This window comes from Manacus candei, unplaced genomic scaffold (assembly GCF_025592945.1).
Source record: "Manacus candei isolate 608988 ecotype Guabito, Panama unplaced genomic scaffold, ASM2559294v1 h1tg000071l, whole genome shotgun sequence".
Taxonomy (NCBI): domain Eukaryota; kingdom Metazoa; phylum Chordata; class Aves; order Passeriformes; family Pipridae; genus Manacus; species Manacus candei.
The window spans coordinates 9815106-9840358 of NW_026138119.1; the positions used below are offsets into that span (position 1 = coordinate 9815106).

Below are 25253 nucleotides of genomic sequence, written 5' to 3' on the forward strand. Positions count from 1 at the left end.
GGATTTGGATCCAGATTCTGTACCTCTAAAAGAATACCAGCAAAGAAAGAAAGCACTGGATGACAGCTCCAAAAATGACCCTGGGTCTCAGCAGGAAGGCACTGAGAAGTCCAGCCAACTGAGTTTAGTAAAGCAAAGCTTAAGAGAGTTGTTTAATCACAGTGTACAGGCAGATTTCAGAGGAGGCAGGACTCTTATTTCTGCCAGTGAAAGCAGGCAAAGAGCCAACGGTTGCGAGTTAAAAATAGACAAAATAAAACCAGAGTAAGTAACCACCAAAACAATTTACTTAAGGATGTGGTGGGTTCTCCTTCATTTGAAATCTCTACAAGAAAAGCCACCAATCGTTTTTAAAAGATCCTGCTGTTTACTACAGACTCAAAGTTCAGCTCGAGCTTTTCCTGTGTGCTTAAATAATTTCCCACAGCACGAGCACAGAACGAGGCATCCAGAGAAACACTTGGGCAAAATGGAAGCACAATCACATTCCTTCACCTCAAGGGTCAGGCAGTCCCTAGACAGTAGAGCCTAGACCCTAAATCCACCCTGGCTGCCTGAGCAGTGCTTCAGGTGTCTGCTTTTAATGCCTTTAAACCAAATGCTCAAAGGACACCATCTCAGCTCTGGAGAGGCAAGTGCTCCCCTACTTCACCTTTCTACACTGGCAACCTGGGACATCTCCAGCTCAAATTCTGCTGTCAGGCACCTTGTATCCTCCTGCTTTGGGAAGAGGACCCAAGGTCAGGTTGGACAGGGCTTGAAACAACCTGGTCTAGTGGGAGGTGTCCCTGTCCATGGCAGAGGGTGGAATGTGATGAGCTGCAAGGTCCCTTCCAACCCAAACCATTCTATGATTCTATGACCCAAAGGGGCAAACTGGAAGCACCCAGCCCCCAAAGCCTGCCCCCCAGGAGAGGGACCACCCTGACTTACCTTCATGGAGGTGAAGTTCCGTGGTCGGTCAAACTGGAACTCCATCTCCACGGAGCCCGTGCTGAAGCTCTCGTTCTTCCAGCCCACGTAGTCATAGCCTGGCCACACACGGTACTGGTGGCTCTGGGTGAAGTCATCCAGGCCCAGCACACCATCTGTGAGCTGGCCCAGCCCCCCATACAGGTGCCTGGCAAGGGAGAACCCACAGTCAGCCAGAGCAGCAGCAGGGGAGCTCCAATGTGAGACCACACAAGGCTTTCAACAGGTACCAGGAAAATATTAGTTTACTCTGAAACCACCCTGGACAAGAACTCATTCACTGCTCTTATGCAACATCACCTTAATTTTGTTTGGGCTGGGCTTTTAAAATGTTAAAATGCAGAAGTTTCTGCACTGGCAGCAAAGCCAAGCTACGAGCACAGAGCCTCTTGGGAGCAAAAACTGACACTACAGAAACTGTGTTCTCCAAACACAGCCTGAATTGCAGTATTTCACCCTGCAGCTGCACAGGAGGAACACTGCTCCAGCCTGCCCTGGGGCAACCTGTGGGGGAAGATCTGCAGGCAGGCACAGAAAAGCAGGAAAAGGAGCAGTGAGATCACGGGCAGCTCACCCAGTCACAGACAGTTCTAACTGGGATCACTTCTGGCTCTTCCTGTGCAAGAGAAGAGTGTTACTGGCTGTTTCCAAGGCTGATCAGATTCTTTGCCAGGATCCTGCCTGATTCCACTTCCTATCTGAGGGTGCAGAGCCCATTATACAGTTTTCCAGCACTGTCCCAGAGCAGAAGAGGAGAGTGTGGTCCACTCCTGACCCTTCTGGGAGCCAGCCCTGCCACGTCCCTTGTCCTGCAGCAGGGAAAGTGCAAAAGCTCAGCTGTGTCAGTGCCTGAACTCACTCCCTGCACCAGTTTCATTCCCCTGTCCCTGGGCAGCCTTTGTAAGCCAGGTTGGGCTGCAGCTCTGAGTCCACCCCAGCTGAGTCCCTGTCACTGGAGTACAGGCACACATCCCTTTGGACTCCAAACCAGGAGTAACAGCTGGAAGAGGCAGATTCCTGCTTCCAGGTCAGTTGGGCACATGAACTAGAGGTTAAGTAGTCTGAGAGAGTCCTTGCTCAGCAGGTTGGGGTTTGTGCCTAAATCTGCAGCTCCCCAACACTCCCCAGCAGACCCAACTTCCTAAGCAGTGCTGGACAGCTACACACAACAGCTGCTCACTGCTGCACATGAAACCTTTCTTTGGGGCTATCCAAGCTCTGCTACATCAGCACAGCTTGAAAGTATCAGATATTAACATATAAAGACATTGCTACCTGGTATCTTCCAGCATCCTACAAGCATGAAGAATGTACTTCCCACCCTGTTATTTTAACTTGCAGCATGACAGAATACAAATAAGCTTACCAAAAAAAAAAAAAATCACCTTTAAGCATAACAAAAAATTAGGCAACAGTAAAAATTTACAGAAAGTTAATGGCAGCTGAAACAGGACATATAAGGAAAACACCTCAAGTCAGTGGATGACACCAGGTCACTGAAGAGACACTGTCAGATCAGTCATTAGGCAATTCCTGCCCTGGTAGGGATATGCCCTCTCAGGATACCCATGCCCAAGTCTGCCTGAGGTTTCAAGCCATTGAAACACACTCAAATCTGTATTTATAGCAAAGAAAGCAGTCACACTAAATGTTCTGAGTTCAGCCAGTTATTTAACATTTCAAAAACAGACTCCTAATGCACCTTCCTTCCATGAGAGCCAACTGTTGGGTAAACCAGAGACACCTCAAAACATGCCACCCTACCTAACTCACCTCAGTGACGGGAAAAATTAACAGACCTTGTCAAAATCCAGTTACTTCAGGCTTTTTGACTCCAAATTGGAAAAGCATCATACCCAAGTAATCAGCCACCATCCTCTCATACCACATGGGCAGTGGTGCCTCTGCTGACCTGGAGCTTCTCACAGGGAGTGATGCAGTTTTCCAAGTTGTTTCGAGTCCATCAGAGCTCTGTTTTCAAAAACAGTATCTCAAATCTCTCCAGAGGCTCACAGGTACCAAGTGCAGGCCTAGAGTTCAGGTGTTGTGCACTTCCCTGGACGCTCAGTTTACCCTGGAGACCTCCTGCAACAGTTTGAGATGCAGTTTGCTAGAAAGTGCAGGTCAGGGGTCAAACTGCAGAAGCAACACAGGCAATGAACAGGGGAAGGACCTTCATCTGCTCCAGGGACACTGGGACTGCACAGGCAGAAGGTCCAGCCAGATCTGCCACTGCAGTCTGGGGCAACAGAAGAGTGGCAGCAATTTGAGATCTGCAGTATCAATGACAGCTAAAGGCTCTACCTGAACCAAAAGAGAAATCAGGGCAAGGATCACAATTAGAGACCAAGAGCCATGAGGGCTTCAAGGCAATCAGACATCAGGATGGTCACATCATGTAAAGACTGAAGCTATGAGTAAAGAGAACATTGAGATATTTAAGAACAGTCATCTCTTTAAAGAGAAGAAACACCTTCCAATAATAAAAACTTATTTCTTTCCAGCCAACAGCCTTTGTCAGCTGGGGGAAATGAATCTGATACATCCTGAGCCCTCCTTTAAAACACCAACTGACAACGTGCCAAAGGGCCTGGAATAACAAAGCCACAGTGCTTTGGAGAACTTGCAGCTCCCAGTGTTTGGGATACAAGATACTAGTGACAGAGTGAGAAGAAAGAAGAGAATCTGCACAGTGACAGAGAGAGAACAGGACAACTTCTCCCACCTGCGCTCCTGGTATCCATCATAGGTCGAGTCATTCAGATAAACGATGGGGAAGCCAGGAGCTGCTATTGTCCCTCCTTCAGGGATGCTATAGGATGCCAAACCATCTAAAAAAGAAGGCCAAACACCTCAGAAACACAGCAGCAGCAGCAGCCTTCCATCATCTCTGCCCACAGGGCCCTTTTATTTGTGGCCTGGACCAACAGAAGCAGTTCCGTGGCCTGGGGTCCCCTCTGCACCCGTGGGGAGGCGGGTGAGTCCCAGCCAGTGTGGTGCCAGGACACTGACAGGCATGGAAATGGGTACTCACCATACCAGACACAGCCATAGAGCTCCACCCTCATGCAGACTGTCATTGGCATCTCGGTGACGGGGATGACCCGGATGAACCGCGCGATGATGGGGGGCCGCAGATCCTTCAGGACCACGTCGTAAGTGTCGATGTTTCCTTGGATCACCTGGGGGAGAAAGATCCTTTACCAGCAACTGCTCCCCACTGTGCTGTTCATTTGCACACTGGTGCACTTGTACCCTGTGGTTTGAGACTGGGAATCTGCAGAGGGTGAGCTGCTGCTGCTCCCCTCCTCCTCCTCCCTGGCACAGGGCTCATGGGGTGAAAGGTGCTGCCATTCCATCTCCTGGCTGAGGGGTGAAAGGTGCTGCCATCTCACCTCCTGCCCACTGCAGACCCCCATCAGGCAGCACTGAGGAAGAGGAGAGAGGCAGCTGGGAGGTGAAGGTGCAATCTGTGTTGCAGACAGCTCCAGTTACTACAATGGAACCTCTTTCCTCAAGAGTCTCCATGTACATTCCAACAACAGGTAACTGAGAGCTTGCCCTCATCACCTAGTGGAGGGTCCTGATGTCCTTTCTCTATAAGCCAACAAAATTCCAGAGGTGCTGCAGTGTTTGAGGGATGAAAGTGCAAACAGTTGCACAGGAGAGATCTTGGACTGAAGTGCTGAGCATCACCACAGTCACCCCATCCAGCTGCCATGCACTGGGACAGGGCAGGGACTGTCCCTGTCCCCTTCCCTCATTGCCACTCTAGCTGGAGCAGTCCACTCTATTTTGGCAGTGTGTGGAAACAGCTGAGGCTCTCAATCCCCCCACAGTGGACACAAAGTGCCCAAGAGATTTTTTTAGAAGGGATTTGAACTTATGGAAAAAAAACTATGAACAGTTTTTATATCAGAAGTCCAAGTTACACTTGTGGGGGTTCTGCTCAAAGCTGTTATTGGTGGGAAGGATGAATCAGGCTGAGGTCACTCAAAAGATCCCATAGATTGCAATTGTGCATGTACAGGCAATTTAGAAGATGAGGGAGATCAACAAGAGAGCAGAAGGGTGGCTTCCTCTTCATGGCAGCCTGGAAGACCTCCAGAGAGTGACTGTGGCTGGAGAGACCATTGAGAAGTGAAAGACCTTATTGTATCACAAAAAGAAACCACTCAAGACTGACTGCATCTCCCTGAAGAGCAGCCAGACACATCTGGAGGTCTACTGGACTGCATGGGATACTGTGACAGTCTCCTGGACATGGCTGGACAGCTCTACAGAGGAGCACAGTCCCAGGAACTGACCAAAGAAAACAGAAGGAAAGCCAATAAGTAAAGCTCTCTTCCTCATCCTCATCAGCTCCTCAACAGGCTCTAATGTGCAGCCTCTCAGCATCTCTTCTAGGAGAAACCCCCATCAGTTGTCCCAGTGGAGCAGGGACACTTCAGTAATCCTTGTCCTCAGGGACCAAGGGACATTGATTAACCCTTTCTGGTGGCCTGCAACAGGAGACCTGCAAGTCACCTAGGCTGGCCCAACAAGGCCATGCTGACAGGAGATAAAACCCAAGAGGAGACAGCATATAGTAGAATATTCCATGCCTTCATCACATCAGATGGACATATCCTCCAAAGCTGGCCGTTTGTCAGGGCATCTCTAAGGTGGAAGGTACATCAAGTCAAAAAGTCCCTGATGGACAAAGGAAGAAAAGCTTCAGCCACCCCTCAGAAAGAGGCACCTTTGCATGAACTCCACAGCAGAAGCACTGGCAATCCTGCCTGTCTTCTGAGCTAAGCCAAGAAGCATTTGTGTAACATCTCCACACGTGGGGTTGCTGCTCCTGAGCACAGTTACCCAGGGCCAAAAATCCCAAAGTGAATCAGCTGTGTGTGGAACAAACTCAGCATCATTTCCAGTCCTGGACACTGCTGATTTTAGTGCTCCCAGTGTCAGGAATATCAGGCTGATACCACAATCTGATGAGGGCCCAGGACTTCACAGCACAGCACCACTCAACACCAATGCCAACAGAGGGGACCATCCTCAACTGGAGTCAGAGACAAGGGGACACCAAACTGACTCTTAGCCTTTACTGGGCAAATAAAAGCTGGAAGTGACTGTCCTGGAGAGCAGCAGTGTGTGCTACAGCTGTGAAACTGGAAAGGGTTTGAGCCTTTTGCCTGAAACCATTTGTGTGATCCCTTGGGCAGAGACAAGCCAAGGTGGGCTCCCAACAGTCACAGTTCTGGAATACCAGTGACTGGGCATCCAGCAGCTGCAGGACTGAAAGAGGCCTTCCCAATGCATACAAATTAAAAGATTGGGATCCTGCACCTCCATCTGCACCTCATTCCAAAGTCTGAATGACTTTACAGGACATTTTTACCCAGTTATGAGACCAGAGAGCAGCACTTCTGAAATATGGATTTACTAAGGAAATACATCATTTACTGGTGACACATTTTGAAAAATATGGGGGTTTTATGAAAAGTCATTTTCAGAGGAGGTGAAATGGCAGGAATTGCACCCCACTGTGTATGTTCAGGCCAGGAGGAGCAGAGGAGCAGAAGCACCTCCTCCAGGGATACTAGGAGAGAAAACTGTTTGTTCTCATGCACTTGGGAACAGGTACACACACACACTGACAGAGTAAATGTGGATTTCCACATTTACTGACCAAATGCCTCACTTTACAGCATCACACAGCTCATTACCTTATTAGGGCTTAAGAGGGAGATCTTGTAAAAGCTGACCTGCCCTAAATCATCACACCTGACACTAACACAGCCCTGAGTGCCCCAGAACACTGCTCTGCACAGGCCTGGGGTGGGAGACAAGGGGCATTTAACTGCTTGTGGACAGTGCAACCAATTAAATTTTGGTGTAACTCAAAATGAAGACAGACTTTACCTACCAAACACTGACAAAGAGTTAAGCCCATTGACTTTAAACTTCCCCTCCCATCTGCAAACACAGTGTTTGCAGCACACACCAAAATGTCAGGGATGGGCAAGACAATGGTAATGAACAAACAGCTGATCAAAGGTCTGAGTGAGCAAATAATTCATTAACAAGCTAAAGGTTGTTACCTAATACTGCTACAGACCCTGCTGTGACTTCCAAAGCACACCCAGTGCAAGAAAACATCACCACACCCAGTACCTTTCTGGTCTGGCTTAGGTCTTCAGACTCCCCAAGCCAGCCTGAGGCAGGGGGACCAGGTTACAGGAGCTGCAGCTGAGAGACAGGGATTCCTTCCCAGGGGAAGTTTAACAAACACTTATGAACATGACCAGGGCTCAGCCAGCAACAAACTGTGTGCTCAGGTCTGGAAATAGCATTAGACACAGTTCTGGTGAGTGGAGAGGCCTCTCTGTGTGTGCTCAGCACATTTTCTACTCTCTAAACTCCTTCCTGAACACTATCAGACACCCAGAAACTCCTCTCCATTCCTTGCCACCCCCTCCCTTTTTCAATGCCAAAGCAGGCATCTGCTTTGCAGCTTCCAATTTAGAAGCAAGCAAATGGCTGGTAGAGGGACACTCACAGGATGTTTGGAACAGGCACAGAAAGGCAGTGAAGAGACCCAGTTTTCTGTCACATCAACGGCTGTGCTCTGGGGATCAGGTCAGGGGAACAACAGCCCAACATCCCAGCACACACAGAGCCGAGGCAGGACCCGCTGCCTGGCAGCGAGGAGGCAGGAAAGAGCAGCATGCAGAGGATGTGCCTTCCACAGCCTAGTTCTGAGACTTGCCCTGTGTGCTCCACTGAGCCCACTGCCCTCACCTTCCTGCCCTGGCGGTCCTTCCAGGAGATCCAGCGCTCCCCGTTCCGGCTGTAGTCCAGCCGGTAGGCGCGGGCGAACTCCTTGCCCGTGGCGCGGGCGTGGCGGCCCTGGGTGCCAATCAGGGTGATGAAAAACAGCTTGTGCAGGTCGATCTGAAGGAACTGGACATCTTCTGGTTGCAACAAGCCAGCTGGGCACCAGGCTCCATCCCCCTCTTCCCTCTGCAACCTGAGGGGAAAACCACACCCGTCACAAAGAACGGCATTTCCAAGGGATCCGGCCTTCCCAGCAACTGAGGAAACACCAAGGCTTTGAGGGTCAGAAGGAATCAACCAAAACAGCAAGTGAGACCTGGCAGATGGCTGCCAAACACCTCTGCCCTTTGGGATGATGGCCAGGTGAGACTTGGAGTCCCATGGGCAGTTCAGAACAGCTCCTCAGTTTCAGGCATCTTTCATTAACTACTCGAAATAATTTCTTTCCCAGACGTGTACTTACTTTCATGTTGATCAGAAACAACCATCCTGCTCACTGCTTTGTAACACCTTGCTAGTAAAGTGCATCTTCACTGCTCCTAAACCCCACAAGGTAAGGCCTGAACTCCTGCTCAACCACCTCCTGCAGCTCTACCAAGCACCAAGAGGAGACACCTTAAAAATACATTTTAGCAAGAAATCTACAAGATTTAGCAAGAAATCTTGCCCATATACAAATTATTCTGGGGCATCTCAGTGCATATTTCACATTCCCTTCAGCCACCAGAGCTGCTGGTGCAGGACACTGCTGGGTGTGTGATGGGAAGCTCTCTGACTCCAAGTTGAACATTGTGGCACCAGCTGCCAAGATTAAGGCAAAGATTATCCTTGGAAATAAGAGGTTGGGGTTTTTCAGCCTGGAAAAGAAGCTGTAGAGCCCCTTCCAATGTCTAAAAGGGCTCCAAGAGACCTGTGTGGGAGTTCTGACAAGGGCCTGGAATGACAGGACGAGGGGGAACGGGTTCACACTGCAGAGGGCAGGGTTAGATGGGATATTGGGAAGGAATTCTTCCCTGGGAGGGTGGGGAGGCCCTGGCACAGGTTGCCCAGAGAAGCTGTGGCTGCCCCTGGATCCCTGGAAGTGTCCAAGGCCAGGTTGGACGGGGCTTGGAGCAACCTGAGCTAGTGGAAGGTGCCCCTGCCCATGGCAGGGGGTGGACTGAGGTGGTCTAAGGTCCCTCCAACCCAAACCAGCCTGTGACTCCATGAATCTACAGGCCAGCACAGCACTGCATCCATCAGCCACAGCAGGAAGCACCTGGGCCAGGTGAGGGCTGAGGTGCTCAGTTGTCCAGGCTATGAGGTGGTGAGAGATGTAGTGGTGAAAAATTCATCTGGACACCAAAAAAAACACGTCTGGGCTTTTTAGCTACAGGGATTTCCTGGCAAACAGTGAGGCCTTGAAGTGCCCTTGCCTTTCAGACAGCTATCCACCTCTAACTGATGGGATCAGAGTGTGCCAGCCCCTGAGCACCAAGGAAGGTGGGACCCAGGACATGCTGAAGGTCAAGGCTCAGGCTAGAGAAGAGAAGATTTTAGTCTCTTGTTGGTCAGCTGTTTGTGAAAGACAGAAGAAGCAAGTAAAAAGCTATAAAAAAATGCAGGAAAAGGGACTGTGAAATGACAGGAACAAACATCTGCATAGGACAACTGTGACCTCCAACCAAACAAAGTCAGCTAGAGGCTGCTTCATGTCTTCACCCTGTGGACATCCAGCTGCCCTGGCAAAGGGATGATGGTAACAGATGGTAAATGATGCCCAAAGTGTTTGCAGAACTGGACATAGGGCATAACTCAGAGGACAAAATAGGTCTCTCAGCTTTCAGGCCCACAGGCTTGTCCAGACTCCCCTAAAACACAGCACACAGCATGGCTGTTCTACCACAGACAGAAAAAATTATAATCAAGCACTAGGGGAATTTTATGAATTCTGGGCTGCCTAAATTCATCAAAAAAATACCATAGTAATCTGAAATTCTTATCTGACTTGCACCAAAACTGTAGGAGTGTTTGGCATCATCACTACAAACAAATCTAAGGAAATTCACATTTGCAACTATTCTGTGAATCATCAGTTTTGAGAGAAATAAAACGACCAAAAAAAATGAAAAGTCAAGCTTATGGCAAACACTTGACAGTGAAGGAAAATCCTTTAACTGCTTGTTAACAATTCCTTAACTCTGCAGTTCCCAGGTTTTTGAGTCAGAGTGAGCATAGCCCATTTCCTCAATAGGATGCTGTTGAAAAGTTCACCCTTATAAAGGATTTCCTATGATTTCGTTTCAAGCACTCTACAAGAACCCCAGGGGCACTGCCCCTGGCTGACCTGTAAGTCACAAACCCATTAGAGATTTATCCACAGAACTGCAGGCAGATGAGGGGCAGAAGCAACCTCTGAGCCTCCAGTCCAACCCTCCTGCTCCCAGCAGGACCAACTCCAAAGCCACACTGTGATGTTCCAGGCCTTGTACAGCCAAATCCTGAACATCCCAGAACACTGGGACATCACCACCTCTCTGGGTACCTGTCCCACCACTTCATTCTCTAGGGGGAGGCATTTTTTAAATTATTATTATTATTTAATCAGAATTTCCTGTATTACAGCTTGAGGCCATGACCACTGCCTCTGGCTCTTTCACTGTGCACCAACCAGATTTAACGTGGAAGCAAAGCAAACAGGTTTTAAGGCTGAGGGATCTTCTTCCCCAAATCACATATTGGGTGTTTAGAAGGAATAAAAAAAAAAAAAAAGGATGAATTTTTTTGCCAGAGGTGAACCCACCGTGCATACTGGGGTCCTGTGGAATCATACCACTGGCTGGAAGCAGTGATGTCTTCATCCCTTATGGTCCCCTCGTGCATTCCCAAGGGATAACGGCAGATGGCTGGGAATGGGAACACAAAGCAAGCAAACAACACACAAAAAAAATAAATCAGTACTGATTTTTTTTTTTTAAATCACCAGGTGAGTTTAACTAAATGGCTGTCGTGCCTAGGGAATAAACATGGTAATGCTAAAATAAAGGATGCAAACAAAAAGCATTAAATACTTCATAATTACCATAAACTGAAATTATAAGTCATTTAATGAATGATACTTGCAGTATCATTCAGTCAGAGCTGAAAAGCAGAACTTTACAAAGAAACATTTTAAGAACATGAAATCCCAAACCATGTTATTGTTACTGGTTGCATTGGCCCGTTTTACAATGAAAAATTATTTATCAATAACGATGTGATATAAAAAGGAAGCTTTTGTTAAACATTTTGCTTCTCCTGGGATAAACTGGATGCTCCACTTGTGTTCAAATAGGAACAATTATTATCTTCACCAGCCCAGTAACTAGAGAGGAGTTAAAGAGCTTCTATCCCTATTCTATTCTATTTAATCCCACAGTCAGGTAGGATTAAATAATGAAACAATTAAGAGAAAAGACAGGGGGATGAAACCCACCTCTTTTTTTTCACCACAGAGAATAAAACATCACAGGCTGAATAACTACCCAAGACATTCAATGTAGAAGTGTTTGCAAACAGAGGGTGCTTCAATAAGGTTTGCCTGCAGCTGCCAGGCACCTTATATATTGCTAAATAATCTTGAAAAGGAAGTGAGGTGACAATGTTTGTTGATGATACCAAATTATTTAATATTAAAAAAAGCAAATTATGGTAATACCTATAAAATAAACTAGAAAACAGCATTACACCACTGTCTGTATTTGTGGTCAGATGCCAGGCAGATAAGGAATAGAGCTCTTGGCTCCTTCCTCCTCTCATCAAAAGGCAGAGAAGGCAACACAGATGATGAAAAAGAAAAGATCAGCAGCCTCATCTTTACACAAGGAATTACTGAAGTATGACAAAGATCATTTATATCCTGAACAATATATACCCTCACTGTCTCTCAAAATACCAGAGCCAGGAGCAATCAAAAGGTCAGGCAGGAGAGTTCAAAACCAGTATATACATCCTTAATCTATTAAACACTCCAATGCCACAGGTCCCCAGGGGTTCAAAAAAACCAATCAGCTGGACAGACCCACAGCTACCACAAGCAAATACCCAAGCAGCAGCTCTGAAAGCTGCAGAGATGTGAGAGCACCCCTGAGGTAAAGCAGTGCTGTGTGCCTGCCCATCCCTGCACTCCTCAGAACCAGAGGGATGGGACCCTGCTGGGGTCAGGCCACGAGCTGGATGGGCCTCTGGTCTCCCCAGAGCAGTCACTCCTGTGCCTGAGGTCTCTCTGTAGAATTCCCTGGGATGTAACTGGTGTCTGTCTGGGATCAAGCATGATTGTGACTGCTGAGAGCCAGCCAGGAGCTCTACCTACTGCTCTGACACTCTGCAATAAGGTTATTTAGTAAACTGAATTACCTTTGACTGTCTTCACTCCTACCTGTCCCACCACAGACCAGTACACCCTGATCCACTGCTGGAGAGCTGCCCTGTCACTGAGCTATGGGTAAATACATGGAGGTTTTCCAGAAGGGTGGGGTCATCATCTGAAAGTGGGTTTTGTGCTCCTGCAGTGGGAGTCCTGTATGGTCCCACCTTATTTAAAGGTCAAACACACACCACCCAGCAGTGCCAGATGGAGAGGTAGCTGGGAAGGTCCCTGGGGGACTGGGACTTACTGCAATCCTTAACAAAACTCGTTTGTTCACAACCCCAGGGCTGGCAGACAGAAGCCACAGTGTCCCTGGCATCAAGAGATGGACTCTTACAGGTGGCCATGGCTCTCACTAAAACAAGCAGCATGAGGCTTTCACCAAAATGCACATTATTAGGAGCAAAACCACCCCTGGGTTACGTTTAGGTGCCACCAGGACTCCTGCTCAGATACCCCTGACCCTTCACTATGCACTCAGGGACACACTCACCTGCCATGCAGACAGGAGGCACTGGGGCTCAGAGAAATGGCACAGCTCACCTGTCAGGGAGGTCAGACAACTGATGCAAGGAGAGAGACTCCACAGGACCCTCCTACATGGGTCTGAAATCACCCAAAAGCAGCCCCTTGGTTTGGAAGCCAATGCAGGAGGTGCTTCCGACTGCTCCTGGATCGGATCAGGAGGTTGGGATAATCCATGGAGCCTGTGGCCATCACAGCCAAGGAGCATCAGCTGGGCCAGGGTGCTGCAGTGTGGCTGGGAAGAACAGGGCACAGCAGCTGAGGGAGCCTGAGCATGTCACAGGCAGAACTGAGAAGTGTGAGTGGTTGTTTCTTGAAGGAAAAGACTCGTGCAGGAGGGTTGGCCCACAGCCTTGTGCTCAGAGCCCACCCCACCTCCCTGGAGCTGGAGGGGGGAAGCTATTCCTGCACCTTTGGGTGCAGGAATCTCTGTACTAATCATCACCCAAAGGAATCTGTGTGGGATTGACCCTCCAGGTGCCACCTTCCCTCTTCCTCCACGATGGTTTAGCCAGCAGAACCCACCCTGGATGTGTGCTGGGGTGTCCAGTGCAGGGAATGGCTGTGAAAGAGGGAGCACTGCAGAGCTGGTCAGCTCCCCCACAGGCCTCACTTCACTTCTGGCTGGTTGCAGCACAACCTCAAACCTCTGCAAATATCCACAGGCCAGAGCAGGGTCAGAGTCAGCCACAAAGGGCTCCAAACAAACAGAGCCAGCCCCAGCAGAGCCAGCACTGCAGCCTCACCACACCTTCAGCCAAGCTGGGAAAGGATCAGACTCATTTATTTCTCGGTCTGTCTCCAGCTCAAAACACCTCATTATAGGAATTTTTGCAATATATCACAGACAATTATCTTACTCATCTTCATCATGATTGTATCTTGGCAAATGCTGGAGGATAAGAGGTTCTGCCCTCCACAGGGACTCACAGGCTTTCATCCCTGTCTCCACCCTAGCCTTGTGCCAGGTGGGGTTTTCTACCTTTCCTTCCACACTTCTCTCTCCAGAATGCCCCTTGCTGGCTGCAGAGCTGTGGCTGATGCTTTGCTAACTGGTAATTTGCTTTCCACAGTGAGCACAGAATCTCTGAGCCAGCCTAGAGCCAGGTTTGTTCTGCAGGACACATAGTCGAAGCAGTGAGGGGATATTCAGAGCCTGCTGAGAGCACAGACCCTCTGGGTGGGAAGACAAAGGAGTATGTCCATGTGCCTGAGCCCTCCTGGGATTGGCAGGAGGAGTGTCCCACCCCAACAGAGCTGTCAAGGAACACTGGCCATCCCAGCCTGGAGCAGGGCATTCAGGAACTGTGTTAGTGATTGTATTTACATCAAATCTGTACACGTGTATGCAACCGCCACAAGAGGCAAAGAAAGGCTGAGAAGGAGCAGATGAAAGGTGGGACACCAGAACTCTCCCTACCAGGGTTGACTTCTGTGCCAGAGGGCTCAGGCAGTGAGGCCAGCAGCAGCATGCAGAAGATCATGGTAGCAGTCAGAGGCGCCGCAGGGTCAGACGGGTGCGAGTCCTTCAAGGGCAGCAGCTGCCACCTACATTTCTGAAAGACAAAGCAAAGAGTGGGTGAGAGTCCTCCAGAGACAGGGCTCCTCTGCTGCACACTGGCTGTGTTGTCATTGCCTCGTGATGGGCTGGGCAACCTTCCATGCCTTCAAGAGTGGCTTTGCACTGAGCCCTGCTCTGACCCATCACTGCATCAGTGAAGAACTAATAATCACCTGACTGTCTACACCACCTCTAAAGCTGTCACTGCATCTCTGCCTTTAGGCACTCAGCTGCCAGGACTCCTGGGGGGATGTACTCTCTTAACTGCTCTTAAACAAGTCCAATGCAAAGTTATCTCTCCTTCACCAATTCTTCGCTTTCCTCATTGTATTAACAAGTACTGGAGCTGCAGCGACAATGAACTTGGCTCCCCAAGCAGGGTTTATCCACCTCTGCCTGCACCAGGTGCCTCCTCCAAGCAGCCAAGTGGGCACTCTGGAACTTGCCACACACCCTTAAGATATATGCACAAAACAGGGTGAAAATCTCTCTCCCCACACGTCCACATTGCTGCCAAAAATGCATGTGCACTCACATGTGCGAGCACGCTCCATTTCCTGTTTGGAAACATGGAAAATAGCAAAGAGGCTAAACACTGGCAATTTCAGTGGAAAGCCATGATAACACCTAAAGGAGCACGAGGTCACATCAGCAGTTATGCGAATTCTTCGTGTCCACATTCACTACAAAGAGCCTCGGGAGGTTCCCATCCTGGAGGATAATTTTACAGGAGGCAGGGTTAGAGGCTCTGCCTCATAACGAAATGCCAGAAGCAAACAGAACAAATCAATAAGTGTAAAGCTGCCAGGACCAGGGGGTGTTTCTCAAGAATCCTCAGAGCGGTAGTAAAAAGGCAACACTGGATTTGTTAGCAAAGGAAGAAAGGAAGAAAGGATACAAAAGGGCCCATCACTATGCCAGTGCATGCATGAGTGCAGGAGCATCAGATGCCATTAGCTCAGAGGTTTCTAACAAAAGGCTCTATTTTTCCACCCAACATAATTAAACTGTAAGAGTCGCAGCCCTGAGTTGCCGTGGATACCAAAGGAACAGGATACATTCACAACAGACAGATACACCACAGCTTCTTATATCCAAAGGTAGAAACCACAGATTGCTGGACGCCCAGAAGCTAAATCAGGGTTAGAATCACTGAAGCTTGCCCTGTTTTTATTCTCTCTCCTAAGGATATGCTACTGGCCATTGTCCCTGCTGGATTCCAGCAGAAAAGATGGCTCTGAGCCTGAACAACAACCACGGGCCTTTTGGGAAAGGAGCCAAACATGCCCGTGGGAGGGGGAGCTAATGCTGGGTGGTTGCTGTGCCCAGCCAGGGAAGCAGGCCAGCAAACCAACACACACCTTCAGACTGGCAGCACCCCTCCTGCTCCAGCCATCCCCACCCCAAGGCCCTGGCCAGGGCTGGGAGGGGGCTGCCAACGAGGGGGCTGTGATTTCGTGGCATTTTGGGTGGCCAGTGAAAGTGAAGCGCCGGAGGGAAAAGCCCAAATCTCAGCAGGAGGGTCTGGGGACCACAGAAGAGGTTTTGAGCAAGCACTCTCCAGCTGTGTGTGGACCCAAGGTCACCCTTCCCCACTGAAATGGGAGGGGGTGATGGTCGATGAAAACACACTGATTCCCACCATCCCAGGACAGATGGCAACTCCCAAGGAGCACAGACTTCTTGTAGTCAAGTGGAGGGAGACTTTGTAAAGAGACAGTTTTGTGGCAGAGGCTGAAGACAAGTGGGTGTTAATTTATGCAGGTGATTTGCTAAGGTGTCCTGGAAGCTCCCAAAGCAGGACCTGCAGAGGGAACTGCAGAGAGTTCAGCTCTAGGGGAAAACAGTCCTGCCACAGGACCTCAGAAAGGTGCTTGTCATGAACATTAAGGCTTTAACTTGAACCACCTTCCTGGAGGAGGTGATGGGAACACAGCAGAGACCTGTTTGGTGGTACACGAGGTGCCCTGGCCATGACCCAGGTGTCTGCCCAGATCAGCTCCACCATATGGGTGAAGCCTGGGACAGATCCTTCCCGTGGGTGCCCAGGCTGGGCCAGCCACTGAACAGAGCCAAGGAGGCCCTGGCAGGAGAACAGCAGCTTGGAAACATCTCCCAGGTGACAATGAGCTGGAGTTTTAAAAGCTGCCAGCTCTACTGGAGCCCTGAGATGGCAGAGGACAGCACACATGGACTGCACAACCTCATCACCCCCCAGAGCCTGGCAAACAGGGTGAAATCAGGCATCCATAAAGACTTAGGACAGCTCCCACCAAAACACCCTGGGATTTCTCTTTAACTTGTCCAGGAATAAGGGAAGAGAGAGCCAGAAGGCACTGCAATAGGAATCACACATGGCTAGGTGAGGGCCAGAGCCCACTGCTGAAACAACAAAGGAATGAGAGCAGCCCCAGACACTGCCAAGTGTTCAAATGCCTCAGCTTCCCATTTGATCCAAAGCCCAGCAAAGAAGGATCAAGAGCAGGGGAGCACCCATCCTCTGCCTCCCAGCCCAGCTGGGATGGGCTGCAGCCCCCAGTGAGGGGTGCTGAGGTGGGACTTAGCATAAGGACTTTCCTTTGACAAAGGAGAAGTTGTGCTAAGTGTGTCCCATCCTCTCAAAATCACCTGTGAACAAGCCATGACAACGGCCACCAGTGTCCCAGCAACACAATAAAGGCACCACAAACAGGACCATTATCTCACTTGACCAGGTACACACCAAGCAGGATAATTTAAGTTTCTATTTGCTTTCTGCAAAGCTCAGACCATATTCTAAATGACACCTATTGTGCTGCCACAGAGCTAGTCACATCATTTAACTGCCTGAATGTGGGGATAAGAGTGAAAATGTCAGGAGGAAAGGAGGAATGAGGTGGAGGATGGACAAGGGAAGTCACACAGAAATGCCCAAGCACCATGGCAGCTCCTGCCACTGAGCCAGGAACCAGGCTGGAGGGAAGGTAGGGCTGTGGGGCACAGAGAGCTGTCTCCCACCCTGCGAGCCAGGGGCTTCTCAGGACATGGGTACATGGACCTCTGCAGCTCCACAAAAACAGTGTGGCTTGGGGCATCTCCAAGCCAAAACTGGAAGATGTGGCCATAGAGGCCAACCTGGCATCCAGGGGAGGAAAGGAAAACTCCAGAGCTGGCTCTAGAGCTCACCTGTCAGAAGCTCCATGCCTACAAAAGATGGCTTTGAATTTGGGCTTTGCCTAAAGAATGTCCAAGGAGCAGGATGAAAGCTCTCTGATGTGTCTCTGCTGCTGACAGAGGAGAAGGCTGGCCTGGACCAGCTGTGGCCACCTGGGTGACATGAATTCTCACCTTGCATGTGGCAGTGATGAATCATTTCCAGCAGTTCAGCCCTACCCAGGGACCTCAGCAGCTGGGTTCAGGCTGTGCAGGGTTTGTTCTTTCCACCACATTTGGTTCCCAGTCCTGGACCACCAAAGTGCCTGCTTGGGAGTCCCAGGAGAGACATTGCACAGAGGGAGCAAACAGTGCCACTGCTCATCTTCAAACGCTGGTGTTGCTTAAGCAAGGTCAGCAAGAGTGTTCTTCACCCCTTTGGAGGGTGAAACATTTAGAGGAGGTTCAGCTCCACTCAGGAGCTGGTACTGTCAGAAATCCCTGTTTGAAGAACTACTGATTTCTGCTGATTTCTGCTGAGTCTAAATCTCAGCCAGGAGCAGACTGGACTTCCAAGCTGCACAATTCCCAGTGCTAGGACATTGGAATATACTACTAAATACACCCCTCTGTACAAACTCCTTAGAAATTCTATTCCCCATGATTTTTTTCTGGGTAGATGACTTGATACTTTTCCTTGCTGCTCTTTCAGCTGCATTAGAGTCCCCTGCTGTACTCATGCCTTTCTTCCTGACCTGCCCACACATACACACCAGGTGCCAAAACTCCAGCACAAGCCCAAACCCAGCAAAAACAGGATTAGCAACATCCTCTCAGAGGCAAGAAAGTGTTAAACTCTGTTCTCAGGCCTGACTGGATCAAGTTGCTAATTGCTAACAGCTGGCTGCAGGAGAATAAAATCCTGTTACAATCATTGGGAGAGTGGAAAAAAAAAAAATCTATCAGTTGAAAAACTCACCAAGAAATGCAAAAGAGGGCACTTTTCCCCAGTCAACCCAGCAGACACCATGCCTAAAAAGCCAATCCATGTCTCCACAGAGAACCAGCTCGCTGTGACCCAGCGCTGTCCCGGGCTCAGCGGGCACAGGAGGGAGCTGTTCTTTAGTGATGTGCACGAAGAAGGTGGGACTTGGAGCTCCTCCAGGCACTGTTCTCCCTCCAGAGATCCATTACAGAGGTCTGGCATGTTTGCAAGCCTCTCTAGATCCCAAGTGAAACAGGCATTTGTTTTAACTGGTTCCTTCGCAGATCATTACCTCGGAGTGGGACCTTAGGGTTTGCTGCAGGAATCCCACTGCAGATGCCAAGAAACTCCACAGTCATGGAGTGTATCACACACAGAGATCTATGTACAACATGGGGATCTATCCTAAATCAAAGCAGCCTCAGAAGAGGTTCAGGATCAAGAGGACTGGATGGCACCTCCTACCATTCCTAAAGGAACTCAAAATGAGGAAACAGCAAAGCTAATAATTGGGGCAGTATCTGATGCCTGAAGAAATAAGAGGCTGGAAAGTGTGATTTTCAATTTTCTGGCTCCAAAATGATGGCAGAACGTTTCTCTTTGCCTCAGAGTTAATCTGAGAGACCCCAACCCCCAGCAGCCTTCCTCTGGAGCACACACAGCCCACACAGCCCCGGTTTGGACCAAACAATCTGCTGATGAAAATGTTCAGCAGAAAGAATTCTGATCACTTTTTAAAGCTTAGTTTAAAATTCAGATACTGACACAAGACTGGAAAAAGGAGGCAACAACTTTTCCCTTAGGTGAACTCAAGAGTGTGGTCTCTCTCCCTACATTCAACCAACCACACAAGGGGAGAGGTCTCTCTGTGAACATGTGGGTGGCATCTGGACAAACCAAGTGCCAGCAGTCACACCAAAAATCAACACACCAGGGGCTGCAAGATCCTAGCATGAAGTGCAAGGCTACAACAGGAGATTTTGGATATGGGCACCAGAGTGGAAAAACCCACTGCAATGTTAGGAACATGGTAGGGGATGGGGCAGAAACAGTGACAACACAAAGTGATGTCCAGAGCAGCAAAAACGCTGGACAGATAAAACCAACCAGATTATAGGTGAAAGGGTTGGGTTAATCAAGATGCATGTGAGAAGTCAGGAACAGGAAAAGGGAGACAGGAACAGGCTCCCATGTCACTTTTGAGGTGGCATTAGGAGACCTGTCACCACAAGAGGTGTGGGGCTAAAAGGACAACATTCAGGAGTGGCACTTGGGGTAAGGACAGAGACACCACAGACCTGGGTCTGAGGCAGTGGCAGAAGAATGGGAGCATCGAGGTCTGGGTGTACTTTGTGGTCACCCTCTTGAAGGGTGAGGGACAGACCTGCCCTGAGGCTGAGGAAGGTTTGAACCTCATTTTCCACATTGCAGCCAAACATCTTAACAGGGTCATTATGAAAAAAGTGACACCTCACTCTTGCTAGATTTTAGGAGAAGAACAGCATTCTGGTCACCTGTGACACACTGGGAGGAGGTTCAGCCCAGGGATTCAAACCTGAGGGAGTGCCTCACCTACAGCCCAGAGAGGGGCTGGTGTTTCTGCACAAGAAAGGAGACCAATAAATCCTCCAGCTTTTCCCACTGCCTGCTGGCCAGTCCCACAGGAGAGGGGTGTCCTTGGCTTGTGAAACTGCACAGAGCACTTCTGTCACAAAACCAGACTCGGGGATAAAAGAACATGCATTAAATGTAATTTAATCCATCAAAGTAACAAGGCCAAAATTAGAAACTGTTAGAAAGGCAAAGCCAAAGATAAGGAAATGCAAATTCATTGTACCACAGTGGTGGTTCTTAGCTCAGTTAATCCAAAAACAAAGCTACCCTTCCCCACTGGCCCAGGGCATGGGAACCCTGTGCTGACCTCAGCTGAGGAGTCTGGAGGCACTTCCCACGCCCCAGGCAGACCTGCCAGGTCCCCTGCAACTCTGCACAGGACACAAGCACATGGCATTCCCCAGGAACCCTAAACCCAGGAGCAGGGGGAGCCTCGTGCACCCCAGCACACCCTCCAAAACACAGGTCCCCTCAACTGCAGAGGCTCCAGTCCCACTGCTTCTGCAGGACTGAAGTGTCAGGAGAAGAGAAGACTGTGCACAAACTAAAGGTTCCAAGAACCTCCCTTCTCCCTGCCCAAGCAGCAGTGTCCCTCATTGTCCCTTTTTGGAGCTTCCTTCCCACCCTGACAGGCCACAGAGAGCACCCAGCACACTGACATTTTCAGCCCGTTCCTTATACTGGCATCTCTGTCCAGCTTTTTCTCATTTTTTTAAACTTTTCTTAAAACATACCAACTACAAGTCAGCAACAGTCCTCTCAAGACCTACAATCTTCCACTGCAAGAGTCTCACATACCAACCATCTCTGTGACACATTAACCACAGAGATGACAGATGGGGTATTAAGAGCACTCAATCTAAACCACCTTCCTCCCTCCCCGTCCTCAAGGGGCTCCACCATAACATTTTACTTAACTGTACTCTAACTTGCATTCAGAAGGAGATCAGGTTACCAAGTTGCAGAATTATTTGGGCTGGAGGAGATCCTCAGGAGAGCATCTAATCCCCCCTCCCACTCAAAGCAGGGTTAGCACCAATTTCAGAACAGCCTGCAAAGGACTTTGTCCAGCTGGGTCTTAAAACCCCCCAAGGACGGAGGTTCCCCCACTTCCCTGGACACTGCTCGACTGCCTGCAAAGGGAAAACTTTACCCCTCCTTATGCCAAGGCAGAACTCCTGTGATTTCAATCACTGTCAACCCTCCTGCTCAGTAAAGAGACTTCTTGGTCATCTGCTCTTGGGTATCCCAACACCTTCTCTTGTCCTGACTAAACCACCCTGCCTGGCTCCACCAGCCTGCTCAGGGAAGTCAAATTTCAGTATTACATTACTTAATACTTTCTGCCAAGTCACCACTTGGGAGCCACCACCACTGGTGAGACAGAGGCTCCATCCAGAGCCAGTGGGACCGCAGTGGGACAGCTCTGGTTGGATTTTGCCACGACTCCCACTGGCTTCTTCATGAGCAAACTAGGGAATAACTGAGAGTTTGTCCCATACTGACACTGGGCACTACTCCATAGCCCTCTGCTAGGGAGTGCAGGGATCACATTCCCACTGGTAACTATTTTTGAGAGGTATCAGGTGGCACTTTCTAAATCAGCTTATTCATGGTGCTGGTCAGCGACACAGAGACTGAGGCACTGCCACCCTGGCACAGGGCAGGGACTGGGGATGTGCAAAGATCAGAGACCACCAAAACTGCTCAGGAAGGTGTTTCTCATCTCAGAGCTCACCAGCAGTGGTGAGGCATCCTAGGAAAGCCTGAAGGATATGCCAGAGATCAGTCCCAGGGTGAGGGGGACCTGCCTGCACTGCTCTGCCAGGGGATCCAACACACTCCTGATCCCAAAGCAGAGCCTCTTCTGCCTCCTGGGAGCAGCAGCACTTGGTCAACAGCAGGGACCTTAGTCAGGACACAGATATACGATGTCAGTGCAGCTCCTTTTGGCAATTGGTACAGGAATCTCATTAAAAACCACAATCTGAAGACTTTTCAGACGTGATCTGCTTTCCATCAGAGCACACGGATCACTGAGAATGCTCCTTCTTTAATGTGGCATTGATTTACAAATGCACCAGCTCCCCCAGATCTCTCTGTGGACAGAGGCTGGTCTCCACTGCCTGCTGGTTACCTGCTCCCTCTCTTATTTTAAAACACTGCTGCAGCATTTATGTTTGCCCAAACTTCTGGAACTCCTTTGGTCTTCCCGGATTTATTACAAATCGGCAGCCAGGATTCAGAAAGCTGCTTTGCCAATTTGTTTTAAACAAACAGGTTCCAGAGTTGCTCGAGTTTCAAAGGCTTTGAAATGTTATCTTGGGTTTAACACCCTCCCTGGTTACCAGTGCAACGGGAGGTTTTCTGAGATCCTCATAAAAGTGAGGACATCATCCAGCTTCTTCCCAAACACGGGAAATGTTTTACTTCTCTCTATTATCAGCAATCAGTAGGGTTTTTCAACCTTTCCCAACAATATAAACATCATTGATGAAATTTATTTTGTTATACAGATATTATTTCTCAGTGCCCCATGATATATTTGCTGTGCTTTTCCAGTTCTCTTCAGCTTTCCTTATCAACTGCCTAACTTTCAAAACACCGACTTTACAGTAACAGCCACTTATCTACAACCTTTGTTTTGCAAATTGCTCATAGTGGAATCTGTTTGAAAGCTAAAACATGATTACTGGTGATGGACTCTTTGCACAACCACTAGAGAACCAGCAGCACATCATACCCAGCACCCAGCTGAGAGCTGCTGCTGTTTGCAAGGGTGGAAGCCAAAACCTAAGAGAGTTCAGCAAAAACCAAACCAGAAACATGATTTTGGAGCATCACTAATTTAACTGGCCATCTAGTCTCCATCAAACCACTTCAGAAATGCTGACACTACCAAGAGCTACATTTTATGAGTTTTGTAATGTCTCTTCATGTTTGTAAAAATAAAACTCAGAGCACCTGTTTTTGGCACACAGCCCCTTGCCCTCACTATGGGCTCTGTTGTAGTCTCACCAAATAATGTTTATAAATGTGAAGAGCCATGTCCTACAGCTGCAGGAAGATATGAAACTTGAAGCAGCTTTTTCCAGCGCCCCACAGACTGAAGTGGCTCCAAATCCCAACCTGCAGTGAGTGGGGTGTGCTCCTGCCCTCCCACAGCCTCACAGGGGACAGGGCAGGCTGTGACCTCGCTGGGTCCCAGCTCTCCAGGGGCTGAGCAGAACCTCCACCCTGCACACCAAGCCAAAACAGCCAGGCCTGGGTACAAACAGCTGCTTCATTCAGCTTGAGCAAACTCTGCTTATGATCCAAAGTGGTTTTAAACTTTAATTTATGAAGTGCCTGGCAAAGATGGAGCAGTGAGTGGCAACACTTAAAGATCACCTGAAACCGCTGCATCAAGCCTGGAGACTCCAGGGAGGATTTCCAGGCAGGTCTCACTCACCATGTTCCACTGGGTTTACTATTCACTAGAACAACCCTGCAAGTAAAATTTAACTTCCCATGGACAGAGATGAAATTGCCTTTAACTTTAAACGCTCCAGCAAAAATACCTTGCATGACTGTAGACAGCTCGGAGAAGATCTTTGCTTACCACAATGCATTTCAGGCAATCAAACCAAATGCTCTGCTTATAAACAAAGGAAAAGCCAAGGACACAGAAAAAGCTCGAGCAGCATTTCACAGCTCGGGAAAGGCAGAATGGCCGGTTCTGACCACACTTTCTCAAGACAGACCAGAAAACAGAAGCCCACAGAGAAGTAATAAGATTTAGCAATTACACAGAAGGCAGGTAGCTGTAGGAAAATCCCAGGATTGTTTGAGGGAAAAGCAAGAGAAACAGAAGAGATGGGGAGAGGGGAAAGAAACATGTAAAACAATGATGCCTAGACCAAAAAAAAGGACCCCCTTTACCTCTTTTCCATATTGAAAATGAACTGAAATTAAAAAACAACAAATTAAAACTAAGGAAATGAAATTCCACAGCATACCGTGCACATTAAGCCTCTGGGACATATTGCCACAGAGCAATGTGGGAGTAATTCAATAAAATATTGGAAGTGGATCTACATAATAAGAACATCTGCGATTCCATTAACGTGAAAAGAGAGTACACTGGATATAAATTTTCCTCTAGTTAGGCATAAGCAAACCAGGAATTAATGTGACCAGAAAGTTATCTCCTGCACGGGCAGGTTATTCCACATTTGTCTGCCCTCAGGCTCTGGGGCTTTCCTGTGCCCACGATAAGATGGTGCCTGAGTAGGTGGGCTGTGATCCCAGCCAGTTTGGCAAGCTCTGCCTCTCTGGATAGAGATCACATTTCAGTTTTCAGCAGCTTATTGTGCAGCTTCTCAAGAAAAGAAACAACACTACCCACCTTTTATTATTTTTTTTTAAACAAAGATTATCCTCTGTGACACAAGAAAGGCAGATGAAATTTCAGCCAAACCTATTAAAGAAATACCTGTGGAGCAGTGACCGACCCTGGAATGCTCTGGTGGAAACACAGCTATTTTGGAAAGCTCTCAGCACCTGAAAAATTGGGTTTACTGAGGAATTAATCAGATTTTATCGGGAGGGACTGCTACTGGAGAGCCCCATGGCCAACCCTAACAACAAGGATTCTCAGGTGCAGCTTCCTGCATAGTCACACTCCCGTGTTTTAGGCTAAATGGGAGTCTGAGAAAGTTTGGTAGTGCCCAAAATTGCAGTAGGTGCTTCAGGAGGGGACAGGGTCTGCCTCTCCTCGGGAGAAGAGGGAACACAGGCAATGTGCAGCCACAAAACTCATCTGGGGCTCAGGGGCAGGAGCACATCTCCTCCAACTCCCCACTGTCCACAAGCAACTCGCTGCCAGCCCCAGTTCTTGCACATCTGTCTCAGCCTTAGCCCTGAAACATCTCAGGCACCTCAGAGATCAAACACCTGAAACATGTCAGGCACCTCTGAGAGATCAAACACTGTGCACTTTCCCAGGACAGCCCCAGAAACCACTTCTGGCCAGAACCCCACCAGCCCCCTTCACATTTCTGCCCACAGGAGACCCTGCAGGTCCCGGAGGTCCCCAGGCACACATCCCCGAGGGAAAACCCATGACTTGTGAGCCCTCCCACAGCTGCAGGAGGGAGAACAGGGAGCAAAGAGCCACCATCTCCCTGCCAACCCAGAGAGAAAAGCCCTCACCTCCCAGCACTGCCACCTCCACAAACCCCCCCACTTCCAACAAGTCTCCACAGGCG

General features: G+C 49.0%; 1 protein-coding gene across 5 annotated transcripts in view; it reads right to left on the bottom strand.

Annotated features, from left to right (window-relative positions):
- Positions 1–25253, bottom strand: part of LOC127480119 (discoidin domain-containing receptor 2-like) — a 60802-nt gene that overhangs the window by 19269 nt on the left and 16280 nt on the right. For 4 of the 5 annotated variants that reach the window (XM_051807935.1, XM_051807936.1, XM_051807933.1 and 1 more), the window contains exons 2-7: positions 14133–14268; positions 10583–10685; positions 7765–7993; positions 4007–4154; positions 3698–3803; positions 934–1120 (exon numbers count right to left, since the gene is read on the bottom strand). In XM_051807935.1, coding sequence (XP_051663895.1) covers positions 934–1120; positions 3698–3803; positions 4007–4154; positions 7765–7993; positions 10583–10685; positions 14133–14196 — 837 coding nt within the window. In that variant the 5' untranslated portion in view covers positions 14197–14268. Of the gene's footprint in view, positions 1–933; positions 1121–3697; positions 3804–4006; positions 4155–7764; positions 7994–10582; positions 10686–14132; positions 14269–18384; positions 19160–25253 lie in introns of those variants that run through there. The other variant, XM_051807932.1, reaches the window with a different exon arrangement.